Source organism: Lissotriton helveticus, chromosome 3_1 (genome assembly GCF_964261635.1).
Source record: "Lissotriton helveticus chromosome 3_1, aLisHel1.1, whole genome shotgun sequence".
In the NCBI taxonomy this organism is placed as follows: Eukaryota; Metazoa; Chordata; class Amphibia; order Caudata; family Salamandridae; genus Lissotriton; species Lissotriton helveticus.
In genome coordinates this window covers 979,565,999-979,585,193 of record NC_136061.1, presented here as the reverse complement: position 1 = coordinate 979,585,193, position 19,195 = coordinate 979,565,999, and the positions used below count along the sequence as shown (strand labels likewise).

Here is a 19,195-nt window from a genome sequence, read left to right as displayed (position 1 = left end):
AGGGTTGGATCCTGCACCCCCGTCAGGGACACAAATGCCCATGGAATTATTTAGAAATTTGATGTCCATGTTGGATGACTATTATCAACGATTCCCGCCTTCGGAATCGGGCGAATCGCACATCACTTCCCCCCCGCCTAGAGGAGCTCCGCATTCAGTCCCTCCTAACATGGAAGGATCGGTACATGCCCCATCCATGCCGGTACCATCTACTCAACCGGTGGATGACAACTCTGAAGAGGAGGCTCATGAAGAAGGAGAATTGGATGACTCGGATTCGTCGGAGTATGAGGATTATCAGGCTGACTCCCCTGCTCCAGATGAACAGCCGAAGGCTGAATCACCACCGGTGGATATTGCAAATTTCCATAGGATTATGGATAACGCTACCAAACGATTTCTCATTACCATGGAGACAAAACAGGATGATTGTTTCCTGTATGATTTCAAGAATCTCTCCCAAAGACAGAGCTGGTCGATACCGATCATAGAGTTTATTTGGAAAGAAGGTCTGAAGATCATGGCCACTCCAAACTCTTTACCTCCAGTTTTGCCACGAGTGGATAAAAAATACAGAGCGCCTGCTTCTTCACCGGCTTGCCTGATTGGACAGGCCAAGACAGACTCAGTCATTGCTCAAGCAGCTCAAAAAAGGGCGAAAAACCCATCATCTCAAATCTCCACGCCTACAGACAGAGACGGAAGACGACTCGATACCATTGGCAAAAAAGTTTCCACGATTGCAGCAACCACAGTAAGGGTTGCTAATTCTATGGCGATTCTTGGCCGATACGATAGGCAAATGTGGTCTGATATTTCGCCTTATATTAAGAAACTGCCTGAACCGGACCGGTCTGAGGCGATCAAAATTTTACAAGAAGGGGAGTGTGCATCGTCAGAGATCATTGACGCCGCAGTGGATGTAGCAGCTACAGGCTTCAGACAATTGGCAGGAGCCGCAGTCCTTCGGAGAGAGGGATGGTTGAAATCTACATCCTTTAGACATGAAGTACAGTCCAAGGTCTTAAATATGCCTTATGATGGCGAGTTCCTATTCGGCTCGCACGTGGATGAGGCTTTGCAGGCCATCAAAAAGGATACTGAAACTGCACGATCTTTGGGCACTCTGCAGTTTTGTAAATCTTCCTTTCGTGGCGCAAGAGGAAGGGGAAATTTCTCCAATAGGGGAGGATATTACCAACAGCGCAACTACACCACTTCTCAAAACACACAGAGGTACCAGCCATATAAGCAACAGCCTTATGGCCAAAGACGTAACTCTTACACACAGCCCCGAGGAAAACCAACATATCGCGGAAGAGATAACACCAACAAGAAGTGAAGTTCACTTCCTGCCGCCAAAGTGTCCCCGCCAAAAACAAATTGGAGGAAGAATATCCCAACATTACTCAAAATGGTCCAAGATTACTACAGACAAATGGGTGCTGGATGTGGTATCCAAGGGACACATTTTAGAATTTGTAAAAACCCCTCCAAATTCTCCTCCAAAAGGGCCGCCCCCAGCACATCTCAAGGAGCTCTTCATCCAAATCAATTCCATGATTCGAAAAGGGGCAATCGAGAGAGTACCTCGACACCAGAGAGGGACAGGTTTCTACTCTCGTTTTTTCTTGATACGCAAAAAATCAGGGGAATGGCGCCCAATCCTCGATTTGCGTGCCCTGAACAAATTCATCAAAAAATTGACGTTCAGAATGTTAACACTCCAGGAGATCCTACAGTTTTTGGCAGAAGGGGACCACTTGGCAACACTCGACCTTCAGGATGCCTACTTCCACGTCCCTATCTTCCCCAGACACAGGAAGTTCCTAAGGTTCAGAGTGTCTGGCAGGGATTTCCAATTCAAGGTGCTTCCCTTTGGACTACGTTCAGCCCCGAGGGTATTCACGAAAATGCTAGCACCCGTAGCGGCGCACCTACGATTGCAGGGAATTCAAATATACCCTTATCTGGACGATTGCCTTATCAAGGCCAATTCCTACGCCACTGCAAGCGACCATGTCCAACAATGCCTTTGCCTGTTTCAAAGCCTGGGGTTTTCAGTGAACTTCGAGAAGTCAGATCTAATTCCATCTCAAAGAAAGTCCTTCTTAGGAGCAACGCTGGATTCCAAGCTCGCCCAGGTCTTCATGAAAGGCAGAAAAAAATCAGAACGATGGCAACCACACTCCTCAGAAAAGAGTACGTTTCTGTTCGGAGATTCAAATCTTTCCTAGGGATGATCTCTTCGTGCATCCCTCTCACTCCAAACTGTCGTCTGAGGATGAGACCATTACAAGAGGAACTCAGTCACCAATGGGTGCAGATATCGGGGTCCTTCGAGGATCTCATTACACTGACGCCTCGAATGAAGGACACAATCCTGTGGTGGTGGAGTCAGGCACGCAACCTACAAATCGGCTGTGCCTTCCTCGCAGAAGTCCCAAGGTTCATCTTGACCACGGATGCCTCCCTAGAAGGTTGGGGCGCTCACCTTCAAGGGATGACGATCAGCGGCAAATGGGACGCTCAACAGAAGAAATGGCACATCAATCTGCTGGAGTTACGAGCCATTTTCCTCGCCCTAAAATCCTTTCTGGCAATCCTACAAGGCTCCACAGTGTTGATTCGAACAGACAACACAACGAGCATGCATTACCTGAACAAGCAGGGGGGCACAAGATCAGCCCGGTTGTCTCAACAGGCTCAAGAGATCTGGACTTGGGCTCTGGATCACGACATCAACTTGTCAGCGGTGCATGTTCCGGGAGTAGCCAATGTACTGGCAGATTTGCTGAGCAGATCCAAGAACAGCACTCACGAATGGGAACTGCATCAGCCGGCGCTGGATCGGATCTTCCAGAGGTGGGGTCTCCCCGATCTGGACCTGTTTGCAACTTATCAGAACAAGAAATGTACTCACTTTGCGAGCTGGATTCCCCACAGGGACTCTTGCGGGGACGCTCTTTCACTCAATTGGGAACGGATCTTTGCCTACGCCTTCCCGCCAATTCCGCTAATACCCAAAGTCATCAAGAAAATGAGAAAGCAACCGTGTCGAATTATCCTGATTGCTCCACGGTGGCCACGACAATATTGGTTCACGCAGCTTCTCCTTCTATCAGAATGCGAGCCAATTCAACTGCCCCGAATTCCACACCTTCTAACAATCCAAGAAGGCAAGGTGTTTCATCCAGACCCTCAATCTCTGAAATTATCGGCTTGGCTCCTCAACACCACGAGTTTGCGCACTTGAACATTCCACAAGACTGTCAGGAAGTCCTGGCCAATGCTAGGGCGCCTTCCACAAACAAAACTTACAAACTAAAGTGGAAACGTTTCTGTGTTTGGTGCCAAACTATGAATTTGCATCCAATGACTGCGAAGCCAGAAGCGATATTGCCCTTCTTTTTGCAGCTCGCTAAATCAGGTTTGGCGCACTCAACACTTAAAGTGTTCTTAGCCGCCATATCACGATACCGTCAGGACGGTAAGACTTCTCTATACTCCTCAAGGATAATACAACAATTCTTTAAAGGCTTATTTCGTATGTTTCCACCTGTGCGCCGGCCACCTCCATCTTGGCATTTAAATATAGTCCTAGCACAGCTTCTTCGCCATCCCTTTGAGCCTATTCATAAGGTCGATCTCAAGTTCATCACTTGGAAGGTTGCATTACTGCTGGCACTAACATCAGCCAGACGAGTGAGTGACATGCAAGCATTCACCACTAAGCCACCATTCTTGCAATTCACACCTGACTCTGTGATACTACGCACCAACCCGAAGTACATGCCCAAAGTACCATCGGATTTTCATCTCAATGAGCCTGTGATACTTAAGACATTTTTTCCCAATCCGCAGTCACCAGCTGAGCGGACTTTACACACATTAGACATTAAGAGATGCCTTAAATTTTATCTTTCAAGAACAGCTGCCATCAGGAAGACGGATCAGCTATTTGTGGCATATGGCAGACCAAGACAAGGCTGTGCTGTTTCAAAACAGACTATCGCCAGGTGGGTCTCATCCACGATAGGGTTATGCCATCAACAAGCAGGTAAACCCTTACAGACCTTACCTAGAGCCCATTCTACAAGAGCAGTCTCCTCTTCAACTGCGTTATTTGCTGGTGTGCCTCTCCCGCATATTTGCAGAGCAGCAACATGGTCCAGCAGGCACACATTCACGAGGCATTACTGTCTGGATTCTTCAAGCGACACCGATGCCTCGGTGGGGAGAGCAGTCCTGCGAAATCTGTTTCAGTAAGGTGAGCCTCTGGTGTTCTCTCCCACCTCCTTTCCACTCTTTACGCTTTCTTATGATGTTGCATTGCTTTCTGTTTATGCATGATAACTATGTTTTGGCGTATAAGAGCGAGATATTGTATTACTGCTAACTACTCGGATTCAGGCATGTGAATCTATGAAAGACACCCCAAATACTGGAGAAGAACAATAGTTACTTACCTGTAATCTGTGGTTCTCCAGTATTGGTGTCTTTCATAGATTCACATGCACCCACCCACCTCCCCTCAGAGTCTCACCCAGACTGTTATGATATAGCTGTATATACTCTGGTACACTCCAGTGCTACAAAAATCTGACAGCCTGGGTCTCTGGGGAGAATACCTAGGTGGGAGCTGTGGCCTGATTGGCTGCAGTTTGGTCTAACATAATGACTTGGATGGTCACTAATGTGGAAGTTTTTTCATTGGTAGCTGAGGCTACTTCACTTCCTGGTTTATTGTAACTGTTATTTGCTATGTACAAATGGCTTATTACTGCTTTTTTATATACCGTGGGACTCCTACTCCGACGACGGGGAATGATTCAGGCATGTGAATCTATGAAAGACACCAATACTGGAGAACCACAGATTACAGGTAAGTAACTATTGTTCTTCTCTTCTGCAGTAAATCTTGACTGCTTAACCCCACTTTTCTAAGACAGACAAATGCCTCTAGGGAATAAGTTTGCCACCTAGAGCTCACAGTACTGCTTGTTAACCGCTGACTTTAGGAGGACATCAAGAATTCACAGTGCAGATGATGTCTAAAGACGCTGGGGTCTAGCATTGATGAATTCTAAAGCTGAGACTTGCGGGCTTTAGTTTTAGTGGCGGGATGGGTGGGTGGTAAGTGGGTGGATAGATCAATGGGTCTGTCGGCTGGGGATTTGGTAGTTGGATGGTGAGTGAATTGGGAAGGATTGGTTGTCATATTCATTGTTAAGATAATAGGAGTGATGAGGAATTAGTGGATTAGAAAGGGGTAGGTCAGTAGTGAATAGACTGTCAAAGTTAAATGTGGATTGAGAATGGGTCAATGCTTGGTGACTTGGGATATGAATGCAGCAGTGAAAGGCAGTTTCTAATATGTTCGGAAAATGGGATGCCAACAATTTACTGCCTCTGCGCCTGTGTTGATATCTATAGTAGACCGAACCTTGATTTGATATAAATGGTATGCCCTGGATCCCCAGTAACATGGTAATCTTAGAATCCTAAGTACATGAATGGTGAAAGTAGAGGAACAGAGATGCATGAATGGCACAACTTTAGGATAAGGTTAATGTGGTGGCCCAACAATCCCAGATGCATGAATTAGAACTACTTGGGTTCTCAGGTTAATTACTGACATGGGCTCATATACACTTGTGTATGGATGAGGTTGCTGGATCCTGCAGGGAACTGCACATTTTCCTTTGTGCTCAAATGTGAGTTAAGAACATAAGCACTAACCTAAATGCACTAACCCAAATATACCTTTCAGATAAGTCTGCCCTCCCCATTCCTCAGTGGAGACCTCTTCTACTACCTCAGTGAGACATTGTGGCACATTTTTGTTATCCATATTAATTTTCAGGTTTGTTTGTTAGGTCATTAGTCTTTTGTGAACTCCTTTAAAGGGTTCTTGCTAGCATGGCACTGTCTGCACAAAGGCACCGTCTGCACAAAGGCACCCAGACACTTGTAAAGTTTTCAGCAGACTTGACGTTCTTTAGAATAAATTACAGGAGAGCATTTTGAGGACTGGCTGAGAATCCCATCATGCCTCCTGAGCTGTATTTCTTGAGTGAAGTTCTATGAAGGGACATGATTTGAACATGATGAATAGGCTGGCACTTAGTATTAATTCGTTCTTTCTCCTCCCCTCATTTGCAGATGTCGCATGCAGCCACCAGTGCCTTATGCCGATCCATCAAGCTGCAGTGTGAACTCTACCCTTCCCGACAGATTGCCATCTGCCTTGATCCCTACTGTGGCTTGGGCTTTGCGCTTTGGTGTCTTTGCAGGTGAGCTCTTTGTGATTTTAAGTATGTTTTCCTGTCTGACATTTCCTGTACATATGCATACATTCAGAGACTACCAAAGTGAGGCATTATTTCCCTACCAGCGGCAGCACTTGGCGACCCTGCTTTATCTTTGAGAATTACCCTTACTTTAACTGGATTTTGTTAATTCTAGGTATCTAGAGTAAGTAATATTTTATATCACAATTATTTACAATCTTTGCAAATAAATACAAGCACAAAGACTACTATCATTGACATAATGCAAAATTATAAAAGGATTGTAAAAGGTGGCCTTGAGATTACTCTGTGATGACATTACCAGACACCAAGACTATTGTTGCTATCACCTATGTGATCTTATGTCACAAGATACTAGGAGTGTAGGTATCTGCTCACAGCAGGCATGTAGTGATCAAGAGACATGATCATAAAGAATACGTTATCTAAAAATGTTTTAAGAAATAATTAGTTAGTTGAGAATCAACACTGCTTAACATGGTTTTATAGCTTCTGGGCAAGTTTGGATGTTTAACTTAAAGAGAGGTTACCCTACAAATTTCCTCCTTGGTGCTGTGATTTCTTGCCAAATGCAGGCTGTGTGGATCAATGTCTCCTTGTGGACTTTACACAGTTGCATACTATGTATGTCTCACACCGGAGGTGGATTTAATTAAGTCCTTTTCTCTCTATAGAGAGAAGTAGATTCCAATACGGTTGTGTTAGCTGGTTATAAACTCATATTAAAAAAATAATTTTTTAACAGATTAATCATTAGGAAAATAATATACATTTTGTTTGTCTCAATGCTAGATTTTGTTTGTGGCGGAGGAATAGGCATGGCCTAGATGGTTCTAAATAACAACATTTCTAAAGAGGCTTCAAGGAATAATCTCCATGGGTTCTTAGTTTCAGATTTATTTATGACCTGGTACAGTAGGTACTTTAGTGAACCTTCTGGGGCCTCGCTAAGTCTAGTGCAGTAGGCAGTGTAAAAATCCTTCAAAATGTGTGCTTATTTATCCAAATTGAACACCAGTCATATTTCAGCTTGTGAAGAAAAATCCGGAAGCCCAAAGAGTAACCTGTATGTATGACATTGGGCAGTGTCTAGCTATTTTGCACATTTCCTATTAAAGATGTCTTGCCAAAAAGCTAGTGTAGGCATAGGTTTGCTTCAAATTGCTCGCAAGAGTGAGTTCAGTTTTGTGCTAGATAGCTTTTCAATGAATGCTAGAAAGAAGTATCTGAAAGAGACACGTTAGTGATAGATTCCTTACCTTAGAATATCCCCAGGCGTCAGACTGGATCCGGAAAGTTTTGCTTAGCAGTACCCCTGCGCGTCAGTAGGTGGCGTCCTGCGGCTCCGCATCTGTCACGGGCGTCGTAAGCACCGAGATGATGTCACGGAGACTACTTAGGCGCCACCCATGCACGCTGACGTCAGTTCTTTCTTTTTTCCTCACCAGCGAGCGTGGATCCGGATTGAGCAAGTACCTTAGTTACTTTTTGACTACTTTTGAGACTTTTTGTCTCCCCCTCTTTTTTCTCTGGTGCACGTATGGATGCCTGGCTTTAAGTCCTGTGGGGCCTGCCTCCGTAATATGTCGGGGGCGGACCCCCACGATGTTTGCCTCTAATGCCTGGAGACTGATCACGACTCCCGGGACTGTCGATCCATGGCCTGAAGTCCTTGAGGGAGCGGCGCCGGAAATTGCTGGAGGTCCGGCATTCGTCCCACCGTCGCTCCGGGTCTAGGGGGCGTTCGCGGGAGCGGAGCCGCCCCTCCTTGGGCTCCAAGTCTTCACCTTCGGGTTCTGGTAAGCGAGGTCAAAGAAGTCAAAAAAGCGTGTTTGTTCTCCGTCATCCCCAGTCGCTCCTCGCAGGCGGATGAGGGGGACAGGGGCTCCGCCCCTGCAGCTCCTCTGGAGCCTGGGAGTCCCACGGTCTACCCACCCTACCCGGGTCCGTCGGCGACTCCCCAACAGGTGCAAGAGTTTCTTGCTGCCATGGACCGCCTTTTCAGGCTCAGGCTCCTGCCGGCACGCCTTCGGGCCCTGCGGTCCAGAGTCCAGACCCTGTCAACCCGGCGGGTCTGCCAGCAGATCCAGCGCCGGCGCCACAGCCCTGTTCATAGCGCCGGGATGCCCCAGGGTAGCTGTGCGCTATATAAGTTTTTTAATAATAATAATAATCCTATGCCGTTGGCTCCGGCACCACAAGATGCAGTGTTTCCGGCGCTGCCCTCGGCTCCACCCCCGGCTCCGCATTGGGTGCCGTTTCTTCCGCCCTTGCCCCATTTCCAGGACCATTTTGTTCCTGCCTGGGATCTGCATTGGGAGCTGGCACCGGTCCGGCCCCGGCCGGTGCCGTTCTCTGCGCCGTTTCTGATGCCGTTTGTCCTTTCCCTGGCCCTGCCGCCACGACTGGCCCCTCAGGTACCAGAGGCAGAGGAGGACTGGGAAGGATCCGAGGACTCACTGGCCCCGGAGTCACACCGTTTGTCCTTTCCCTGGCCCTGCCGCCACGACTGGCCCCTCAGGTACCAGAGGCGGAGGAGGACTGGGAAGGATCCGAGGACCCACTGGCCCGGCAGTGTGACTCCGAGCAGGATTGGGTGGAGGACGCCGGTGACCTTGATGTCCCTATTGACCCGGGGTTTGCCTCTCCTCTACCTATGATGGAGGAGGGCGCTTCCTACACGATGGTGCTCCGTCGGGCTGGTGAGGCCCTCAACCTTGACCTCCCCACAGTGGCCCTCAAAACCAACCTCCTCACTGAGGTGATTTAGACTAAGTTGGGTTTGCACAGCACACAAAGTCCAGGAAGCCAAAGTTATATGAAAAAAGTTGCTTCTTTATTGAAAAATTATTTTGTATTTTAAGACCATTCAGATCAAGATATCAACTAACTCGTTTTGCTCCCACATTGGGAGCTTCCTCAGGGCGAAATAAATAACAGACGGTACAGTCACAATTCCCAAGTGTATTGGTCAGTACGGCGATATCGTTGATTCAGTAGAAAACAGAACAATATTAATTTGGGCTGCACTCATCCATGTATTCCTGTAAATCTCCAGTATCCAATTCTGTCCAGAAGCTCATGAAGATGGCGATCAGGCAGGAGGATGATATATCACCGGTCCCTAGCTCTAAAGTCGGTTGCAAACCAAGCAGAAAGAGAAAGGTTTCTGAGATTCAGGCTAGTAGTGTCCAGCGGAAAGGATCAACTCCATTTTGTAAGAGAACGATTAAAAAAAGAGAGAATGCCCAATAGGGTCTAGAACAGGTACATTTGATGTAATCCAAACGATGACTTTCAGATTCAGAAACCGTATACGTCACGTTGAGGTGCACGGGAGATGGAAACTTTAGTAGATGAATTCAGAAGATATCGCTGGAGACTGCAGTTCAGGAAAATCCGCATGTATTGCATAGCGTCACCCATCATCCAGGGCCTTGTATTCCGTAAAATCGTGGCGTGCCGATCCCATGCGCGAAAAAAAGACCTCCCAACCGGGGCCCTCAAATCAACCTCCTCACTGAGCTGCTCCAAACAGCATCTACTTCGTCGGAGCCGTTGCTTCTCTTCAATGACGCCCCATACCGACGTCCTCTTGGGCACTTGGTTACGGCCAGCCACCTCCCCTACCTCGACGACTGGTTGTTGAAGGCGGGCTCGCCCTAAACAGTCGTCACCCACCTTCAGACTACGACTGACCTCCTGCACCTGCTGGGGTTCTCCATCAATGTGCTGAAGTCGCACCTGAGTCCTTCTCAGAAGCTCCCCTTCATCGGAGCGGTTCTGGCTTCAACACTGTTTCGGGTTTATCCTCCCGAACAGCGAGTCCAGGATATTCAGGCTTTGATTCCGATCTTTCGGCCTCTATCCCGGGTTTCAGTCAAGTTGACCCTCCGGCTTCTGGGCCTGAAGGCCTCCTGCATCCTGCTGGTGTCACATGCCAGATGGCATATGCAGGCTCTGCAGTGGGACCTGAAGTTCCAGTGGGCACAGCATCAGGGCAACCTGTCCGATTGTGTCCAGATCTCGGAGGGCACTGCTCAACAGTTGCAGTGGTGGCTCACGAATCGAGATTGGGTCAGTGGCAGAACCTCTCCCTTCCCCAACCGGAGCACACATTGGTGACAGATGCGTCCCTCCTGGGATGGGGAGGTCACTTGGGGAGGCGGAGATCAGAGGCCTCTGGTCTCTGGTGGAGTCCCGGCTCCATATCAACCTTTGGAGCTGGGGGCGATCCGACATGCACTGAAGGCATTTGTTCCCTCTGTCCGGGGAAGTGTGGTGCACGTGTTCACGGACCACACCACCGCCATGTGGAATTGCAACAAACAGGGCGGGGTGGTGTCCTGGACCCTATGTCAGGAGGCTCTGCGCCTCTGGACATGGCTGGAACATCAAGGCATTACCTTGGTAGTTCAACACCTGGCAGGTTCTCTGAACGCCAGGGCAGACGAACTCAGCCGCCGGTGCTTGATGGATCACGAAGGGCGTCTGAACTCGGACATGGTGCAAGGTCTTTTTCAGCAGTGGGGAGAGCCTTGGTTAGATCGATTCACCACCGAAGAGAACGCGCAATGTCATCACGTCGCGAGTGGAGTGGCGGTCTGTTGTACGCCTTTCCGCCTATACCTCTTCTGCCCAGAGTGCTGAAGAAGATCAGGCGTGACCGGGCCCAAATCATCTTTGTGGCTCCAGATTGGGCACGATGATACTGGTATCCCGAGCTACTCAGCATGGCGGTCGATCCCCCAATCCGTCTGCCTCTCCGGGATGATCTTCTATCGCAGCAGCAGGGGACAGTACTCCCCCCGAACCTGTCCAGCCTCCACCTCCATGCGTGGAGATTGAGCGACGGCAGTTGACAGCTTTCGACCTTCCTCCCGAAGTCTGTAACGTTATCTTGGCTGCCAGGCATCCCTCCACTAAAACGGTATACGCCTGCACGTGGAACAAATTTGTGGCATGGTGCACAGCAAAGGCTGTGGATCCCCTTTCTGCCCCTCTTTCTGAGGTCCTTCTGTTCCTTCTCTCTCTGGCCCGGCAGGGCTCTGCTCTGGGCACTGTCAAAGGTTATCTTTCGGCCATCTCTGCCTTTCTACGGCTTCCAGATCAGCCTTCTCTTTTTAAGTCCCCGGTTGGTAACTGCTTCCTCAAAGGCATTACGCATACGTTTCCACCCGTGCCTTTTTATAATGCCGCTGTGGGACTTGAATCTTGTCTTGACCTTTCTGATGTGCGCTCCCTTTGAGCCCCTTCATAACTGTCCCTTACGTCTTCTCACTCTCAAGACTGCTTTCCTGGTAGCTATCACCTCTGCCTTAAGGGTGAGTGAGCTCCAGGCTCTCTCTTCTAAACCTCCTTTCCTCCCTGTTTATCTGGACAAGGTGTTTCTGAGGACCCGTCATATTCTTTCTTGTAAAAGGTTGTCACGCACTTCCACATCGGGCAGACGATCACTTTGCCCACCTTCTTTCCGCCTCCGCATCCCTCTAGGGAGGAGGAGAGGCTCCACCGTCTGGACCCAAAACGGGTGCTTGTTCTCTATCTGCAGCGTACGCAGCAGTTCCAGGTGGATGACCAGCTCTTTGTTGGGTACGTGGGCGCCAAAAAAAGTCGGGCCGTGTATAAGCGGACCATCTCCCGGTGGGTCGTTCTGTGCATCAAAGCATGTTACTCCTTGGTTAAGAAGAAGCCTCCTCTGGGGCTGTGTGCCCATTCCACCAGGGCAACGACAGCCACTACTGCCTTGGGACTCCGCATTCCCTTGCAGGACATTTGTCAGGCAGCTACGTGGGCCTCGCTGCACACTTTTACCGAGCATTACGGCCTTGACAGTCAAGTCCGGAGAAACGGCTTCTTTGGCCGTTCTGTTCTCCAGGACTTTCTGGTGCAATCTTGTTCGCAGACCCACCACCGGGGGTTGGTATTACTGGGGTATCCATTCTAAGGTAAGGAATCTATCACGAATGTGTCTCTTTCAGATGCACAAGTTACTACTTGTGTAACGATATGTCTGTAAGAGACATTAGTTAGTGATAGATTCCTTCACGCCCCACCCATCCTCCCTGTTCTGGGAACTGATTACTAGGGTTAAGGTCATCCCTTTCAGGGCCCTAGTTTTATGGACCAATGGTCCGTATCTCTCATGGATCTGCGTTCCTGACGCGAAAGTCGTTTACAGAACTGACAGGGCGCATGAGTGGTGCCTAAGTGGTCTCCGTGACGTCATCTCGGCACTTACGACGCCAGTGACGAACGTGGAGCCGCAGGATGCCACCTACTGACGCGCAGGGGAACTGCTAAGCAAAACTTTCCTGATCCAGTCTGACGCCTGGGGATATTCTAAGGTAAGGAATCTATCTTTAACTAATGTCTCTTACAGATATATCGTTACACAAGTAGTAACTTGTGCATTCTGTACTATCGGCGTAATTTTCATGGCCGCCACTTGCCTTTTTGTACTGCTTATTCATCCAGCCAAATACCTAAATATTTAAATCCACTGATGTTTCCAGCTTATTCTGATTTGATTGCCAGCTTCCTTTCTTGTGGATCTTGCAACAGAAAATTACAACTTTTATCTTGTCATTATTATTTTCTAGACTGTCATCTGCCTCCCTTTCCCCCTCCCTCGGCTATCAGGGACTTCATTGGTTTTCGGGCAATGAGCATATAATAGGGTTAATGCCCATAAATCCATGTTGACCTTGAATAGTGAGGCTGGTAGTTCCTTAGGGCCACGGGTCCCATCTTTTCTAGTGAACCTTATATAGATTTTACTTTTGACATAGAAATGTTTACCACCTGTTGTTTGAGTACTGGGGTAGCGATCAAATCTTCCTGGGCACGGTCTGAGATTGAAAATGGAGAACCTTATCTGCTCCGTAGGATTCTTTATATATATATGTGATGCTGTCTTGTGGAGGAAGTCCAGTTTGGGCAAACCCAAGCGTGGGCTTGGTTCTTGTGGGTCTGATGACCCCGCTGGCACCGTCACCTCCCTTGAACCCGGGCTTGGAGCAGGGGTGCATAGGTGGTTTGAGGTTTCAGGTGGCAGCGGTCACAGACACATGTCTTAGTCTTTGTTTTTCAAAAGAGGGGCAAACGGGACAGCTGGGCATCTCACAAAGTGGGTCTCACTGTCCCTTAAGTTCCTCGAAGTGCAGGTCTGTCTTCCTCGATGTTGGTGTCCGGACTGGACACAATAAGCCTTGGCTGCTGCAAGACTTCCGATACCCGGCTATTTTTCATGTGTGGCTCCAGTTTGACCTGGTGTCCTCCTACTCAGTGGAGAGACAGATATGACCTTCAGGGGCACAGATCCTCTTTCTTGGAGGCTGCTGCATCGGGCTGGCCGGGGAGCAGCAACTCAGTGGACTGCAGTTTGCCTCTTTGGTACCCGCGGCTGCAGGGGATTACCTCTTCTAGTCCAAGGGAGTTTCTTCAGGCAATTGGTAAAGCACTGGCAACCCTCCGGATTTCTTGGACACTGCACAGCAGCAGGGCTAGTCTGCTTCTTCCATAATTGTTGGGGGCAGTAGTCAGGCAGGCAGGGTTGTTGCCAAGTCAGTTGGTGCTCCTCAGTTCTCGTGACAGGATTCTTCTTTGTCCACTTCTTCTCTTGATCAATCTGAATCTAAATACTCAATTTAGGGGCGTTCAGGGCTCTGGAGCATCGTAGAAACCAACAAGATACCCACACCCACACCCTGGGTCACTACACCCCTAGATGACCACTTCCTATGGGGAGTGGTTATCACCCTGTCCCAGAATTCCTAAGTTTGCCATCATCAAGATGGCCAACTCTGAAAAATTGTGTCCACTTCAGGTAGCCCTCCCTAGGGGTGGTTCTGGCCTCCGTGGGCATGCCTCCCTGACTAGCTAATGTTCCCACCTGTCCAGATGCCAAAGGGCTCTGGAAAAGGGAGGTCGGCTTTTTCTCCTATGAGGGCAGTCAGACCCGCATATCAAAGACAGAGGCTTCTGTGAAGCTCCAGTGCCTTGCAATTCTAATTAGCAGGTTCTGACCTCATGAGAGTGGATGCCCTCACACATCCGCTCATCTTAATCTTCACCAGAAAACCCGGGTGGTACAGGAGTCATTTTTCTGGAAGTAAAATCCAGATGCATTCCCGACCGCCCCGCTCAATAAGCTTCGAAAAATGTGAGACAGTCTGAAAAAATGTGTTTCCGGCCAGCAGCTTTGTCCTAAAACCAATGAATGCAAAATGGCTGCTTGTAAGGTCCACTCACACTGTCAAACGTGGTGGTTCCAAGTCTTCTGAATTACCTCATTGACCACTTCACTGAGGTGGTGTGGGAGGGCCAAAGTGCCTCACTTCAGATTATCGGGGCTGGCCTGGACACAGTGGACTCTGTGAACAGGACTATGAGTTCCTTAGTCGCCCCGAAGAGGTACCCTTAGTTTATTCCCTTCCAGGTTCCCCATGGATGTCCATGGATGGACTGCACCCTATTCTCCAGAGCCTCCACCTTCATACCTGGTGATTGAACCAGGGCACCTTAGCTACTTTCTTTGGACTTTGCAATGTTGTTCTGTCAGCTCTTCGTCCCGCCACAAAATCGGTCTGTTGTGGTAAGTGGAACAGATGTATTGCTTGGTGTGTGGAGCAGAACTTGACCCTTTGAAGGCACACCTGATGGGGGGTCTTCAGTTTTGCATTGTCTTTGGCTATGAAGGTTGTGCAGTGGGTACGGTCAAGGAATTTTTTGCTGCCTTCTCAGCATATCTCTGCCTTACAGACCAGCCATCCCTTTTCTAGTCACCAATTATAATGACGTTTTTGAAGGGATTGACAAACCTTTTCCCTTTATGAAGCCTCACTGGGACTTGAACCTTTTCTTGGCATTTTTGATGGGGGGTAGGGGAGGGGGTCCTTTGAGTTGCTAGTTAAGGTTATTCATATTTATGACAGTTTTTCTTGTATCCAATACCTAAGCAAGGTGCATAGGTGATTTGCAAGCACTGCCTTACACATGTTTATTCCTGGACAAATCGGTCCTCTGAACTATAGCAGCTTCCTTTCCCAAGATGGTGACCACTTTCCCTCTAGGGCAATTGATTACGTCTCACACCTCTTTCAAGGTGACTATCCCTTGCCCCTCCCCAAACCCCCTCCCCACCAAGTCTATTGTCCGCTTATTCCTAATATGCTTGGGCTATGAAATCTGAAGAATTGTGGCCTCTGTAGATGTGTAGAACAAATGCACCTTACTCGCTGCAGTGGATGGGATGCTTATCAAGAAAGTCCAAATGCTGTATTATATGCACACATGTTAATACAACTATCTTGAAATGTTACTTAGGATTTCCAGTGATTGAGAACTATCGTTACAATGTTTGAGGCCCGCGATTTAAAGATTTTCAGAGCAGGGAGTAGTTGGCTTTGGTGGACTGGTGAGGCTCTGCAGTCAGTATGACATCAGGGAGGATCTATGGGGGAAGGGTTTCCAGATCTGGCCATTTGCGAAAGAAGTTGAAGGTTTGGACTTAAACCTTCAGATTACTATACGTTTAGTAAAAGATGGAGCACCTCTGTAATGTCTATCCTTCTACTTGTAGCTTCTGGGTGTGAGTTACATGCAGTTTGCAATGCTCTTGAGAGATGATGTATAGAAAGATAAAGAAGTGAGGGCAGTGCCAATTTTAATCATAAAACAATTACATGCACTCCATAGGTATCTATCACAACTCAACTTCCTATTGCACTCAGAATGAGCACATAAAGAACAACATTAACCATGCATTTATCTTTATCAGTTATATAAAATATAGTGTACTTACTTTCTAGCAACAGTCATCATTTAGTACAGGATCAGCTGCTTTCCTGATGGAACCCCTACACTACACTTAGGGTCCCCATCTGGCCCGTGAAATGATTGAGAGAGATTTAGAGCTTAATATGTATGGCTAAAATGTTGTCTGTTCTCTTTCAGCGTGTACTCTGGACACCAGTCCATCCTGGTGCCTCCCCTCGAGTTGGAGAGCAATGTGTCGCTTTGGCTGGCCGCTGTCAGTCAGTATAAAGTCCGTGTCACCTTCTGCTCTTATTCCGTTATGGAGATGTGCACCAAAGGTGTGGGTACTCAGACTGACACTCTGCGGGTGAGTCTCAAACTGGCAATCTCTACATTGATGTGCATTATGCCTCTGAATAAGGCTCTGCTGTTGAGTGCTATTTTTCACCAACTGATAATCTATGTATGCCTTTTAGTCTCAGGCTGATGATGTGCATATGAATGTAAATAAAAAATGCATTCTGTACTGATACAATTCCAGATAAGTATTAGAGCTGTTATGCAAGGGAATATGCCCTGCATTTCTGAAGGCTGCTGTCAATCAATCAGGGGTTTATATAGCGCGCTACTCACCCGTGAGGGTCTCAAGGCGCGGGGGAGTGTCTCCGGGTCAGTTGAAGAGCCAGGTCTTGAGATCCTTCCTGAATGTGTACAGGGTCAATGATTGGCTGATGTTCACAGTGAGCTTGTTCCAGGTCTTGGCTGCAATGTAGGAGAAGGCTCTCCCGCCCATTCTGATTCTGCGGATGCGTGGGACTTCTGCCCGGGCGAGGTCGGCGGAGCGGAGGTTCCTCTTGGGTACGTGGAAGGATACTCTCTCGTTGAGGTATTTGGGTCCGATGTTTTGGAGTGATTTATAGGCGTGACTGAGCAGTTTGAAGGTTATTCTCTTCTCGACAGGGAGCCAGTGGAGGTCTCGTATGTTTTGGGTCATGTGTTCATGCCGAGGTGTTCCGAGGACCAGTCTGGCTGCTGCGTTCTGGATGGTTTGGAGTTTGTGTAGCAGAGTTCTGTTGATTCCGGCGTAGATGGTGTTGCCATAGTCCAGTCTGCTGGTTATGAGGGCGTGGGTGACGGTCCTTCTGCAGTTGGGGGGGGGGAATCCATTTGAAGGTCTTACGGAGGATTCGAAGGCGGTTGAAACTGGTGGAAGTGACAGCGTAGATCTAGCGGTTCATGGAGAGGGAGGAGTCAAGGGCGGTGCTGAGGTTCCGAGCGTGGTCTGTAGGGGTGGGAGGGTTCCAGAGGGCAGAGGGCCACCAGGTGTTGTCCCAGGCGGAGGTGCAAGGTCCGAGGATGAGGACCTCGTTCTTCTCTGAGTTGAGCTTCAGACAGCAGTTTTTCAACCATGCTGCCACGTTATTCATTCCTTCTTGGAAGCAGAGGCTGGTGTCTTTGGGATTCTTCGTGAGCGAGAGGATGAGCTGGGTGTCGTCGGCGTAGGATACGATGCTGAGCCCATGCTGTCTGACGATGGCGGCGAGGGGGCCATGTAGATGTTGAAGAGCGTAGGGCTGAGTGATGATCCCTGGGGTACTCCGCAGTTAATTTCTGTGGGATCGGAGAGGAAGAGAGGGAGTCTAATACTCTGGATTCTGCCTGAGGAAGGATTGGATCCAATCGAGGGTGGCTCCTTGTATCCCAGCGTCGTGAAGTCTGGCTGCGAGCGTGCAATGTGAAAAGATGTTGAAGGCTGCGGCGAGGTTTCGAAGGATGAGGGCTGCAGTGTGTCCCTGGTCGAGCAGTATGCATATGTCGTTAGTGGCGGTGAGGAGGGCAGTCTCAGTGTTTTGGTTGCTGCAGAATCCAGACTGAGGGGAGTCTAGGATGGAGTTTTCTTCGATGAAGGGGGTCAGTTGGGCATTTACGAGTGTCAGCTGGGCATTTACGAGTCTCTCAGTGACTTTGGCCACAAAGGGGAGGAGAGAGATGGGCGGTGTCTGGCACTGGTTCGCTCAAGTTGTCGTAAAGGACCTTGATCTTCAGGTGGATGTAGGAGCTACGCTTGTTGCAGGGTTCCTGGGAGGGTGTGATGTCGTGGCTTCGCTGGTGGGTTTTGCGAACGTCTGTATGACTTTGAACAGTTCCTTGGCGTTGGTTTGGACTTTGTCTCTTATGAAGGTCCGTTTGGTGGCTCTAATGCCCCGGTGGTATTCCTGCAGGGCGCTCCTATGGTTGTTGCGTACTTCAGCGGTTTTCTGGTTTCACCAGGTCTTCTATACGTATCTGCCGGAGCGTCTGGCTTCTTGAAGTTCTGTGATGAACCAGGTAGCCTTCAGAGGGTGTAGTTTGGCGGGGTGGCGGAGGGGTGCAAGCTTGTCGGCGCAGCAGGAGAGCCAGCGGTGAAATTCCATGGCTGCGGAGATGGTGTCGATCATGGCGCTGGGGGGGTTTTGAAGGAGGGTGGTGTTATGGTGTTCCTCTGTGACCTTGCTCCAGTCCCGTCATGATGGGCGTGGGGCTGGCTTGGGTGCCGTGGTGGTGTTGAAGGTGAAATGGGCGTAGTGGTGGTCCGTCTAGAGGGGCTGGATGGTGTGGCTGAAGCGGATGTTTGTTCTACCCGCGAAGATGGGGTCGAGGGTGTGTCTAGCTCTGTGCGTGGGCGTGTTGACCAGCTGCTTCAGTCCGAGGTTGTCGAGGAGAGTGGTGGAGTCGGGGTTGTTGCAGGTTGTCGAGGTGGAAGTTCAGGTCCCCCGAGTAGAATGTAGTCCATGGAGGTGATGGTGTGGGCTGCGGCGAGCTCGGCGATGGTGTTATCGGGCTGGGTGCGAGATCCTGGTGGTCTGTAGATGAGGGTACCGTGTAGAGTCAGCCTGGGGCTGGTCTGGATCTGGAAGTAGAGGTGTTCTGTGTTGGAGTGGGGGTCACTCATGCTTCATGTGGAGAGTCGGAGGGGGGTCTTGTGTGTGAAGGCGAGACCTCTTCCTGGGCGGTGCGGCAGTCCATTCTCTGGATCTTGTAGCAGTCGAGAATGGCATTGGCGATGTTGGGACCAGAGGTGGCGTTGGTCCAGGTTTCCGCGAAGAAGGCGACGTTGTGTGAGAGGCTGTCGATCAGGTCCC

The 19,195-nt window shown here is 49.1% G+C and overlaps 1 protein-coding gene across 2 annotated transcripts in view; it reads left to right on the top strand.

Moving 5' to 3' along the window:
* Positions 1 to 19,195, top strand: part of DIP2A (DIP2 acetate--CoA ligase A) — a 784,944-nt gene that overhangs the window by 656,782 nt on the left and 108,967 nt on the right. For both annotated transcript variants that reach the window (XM_078681430.1, XM_078681429.1), the window contains 2 exons: positions 6,166 to 6,296; positions 16,272 to 16,440. In XM_078681430.1, the coding sequence (XP_078537556.1) occupies positions 6,166 to 6,296; positions 16,272 to 16,440 (300 nt within the window). The remainder of the gene's footprint in view (positions 1 to 6,165; positions 6,297 to 16,271; positions 16,441 to 19,195) is intronic.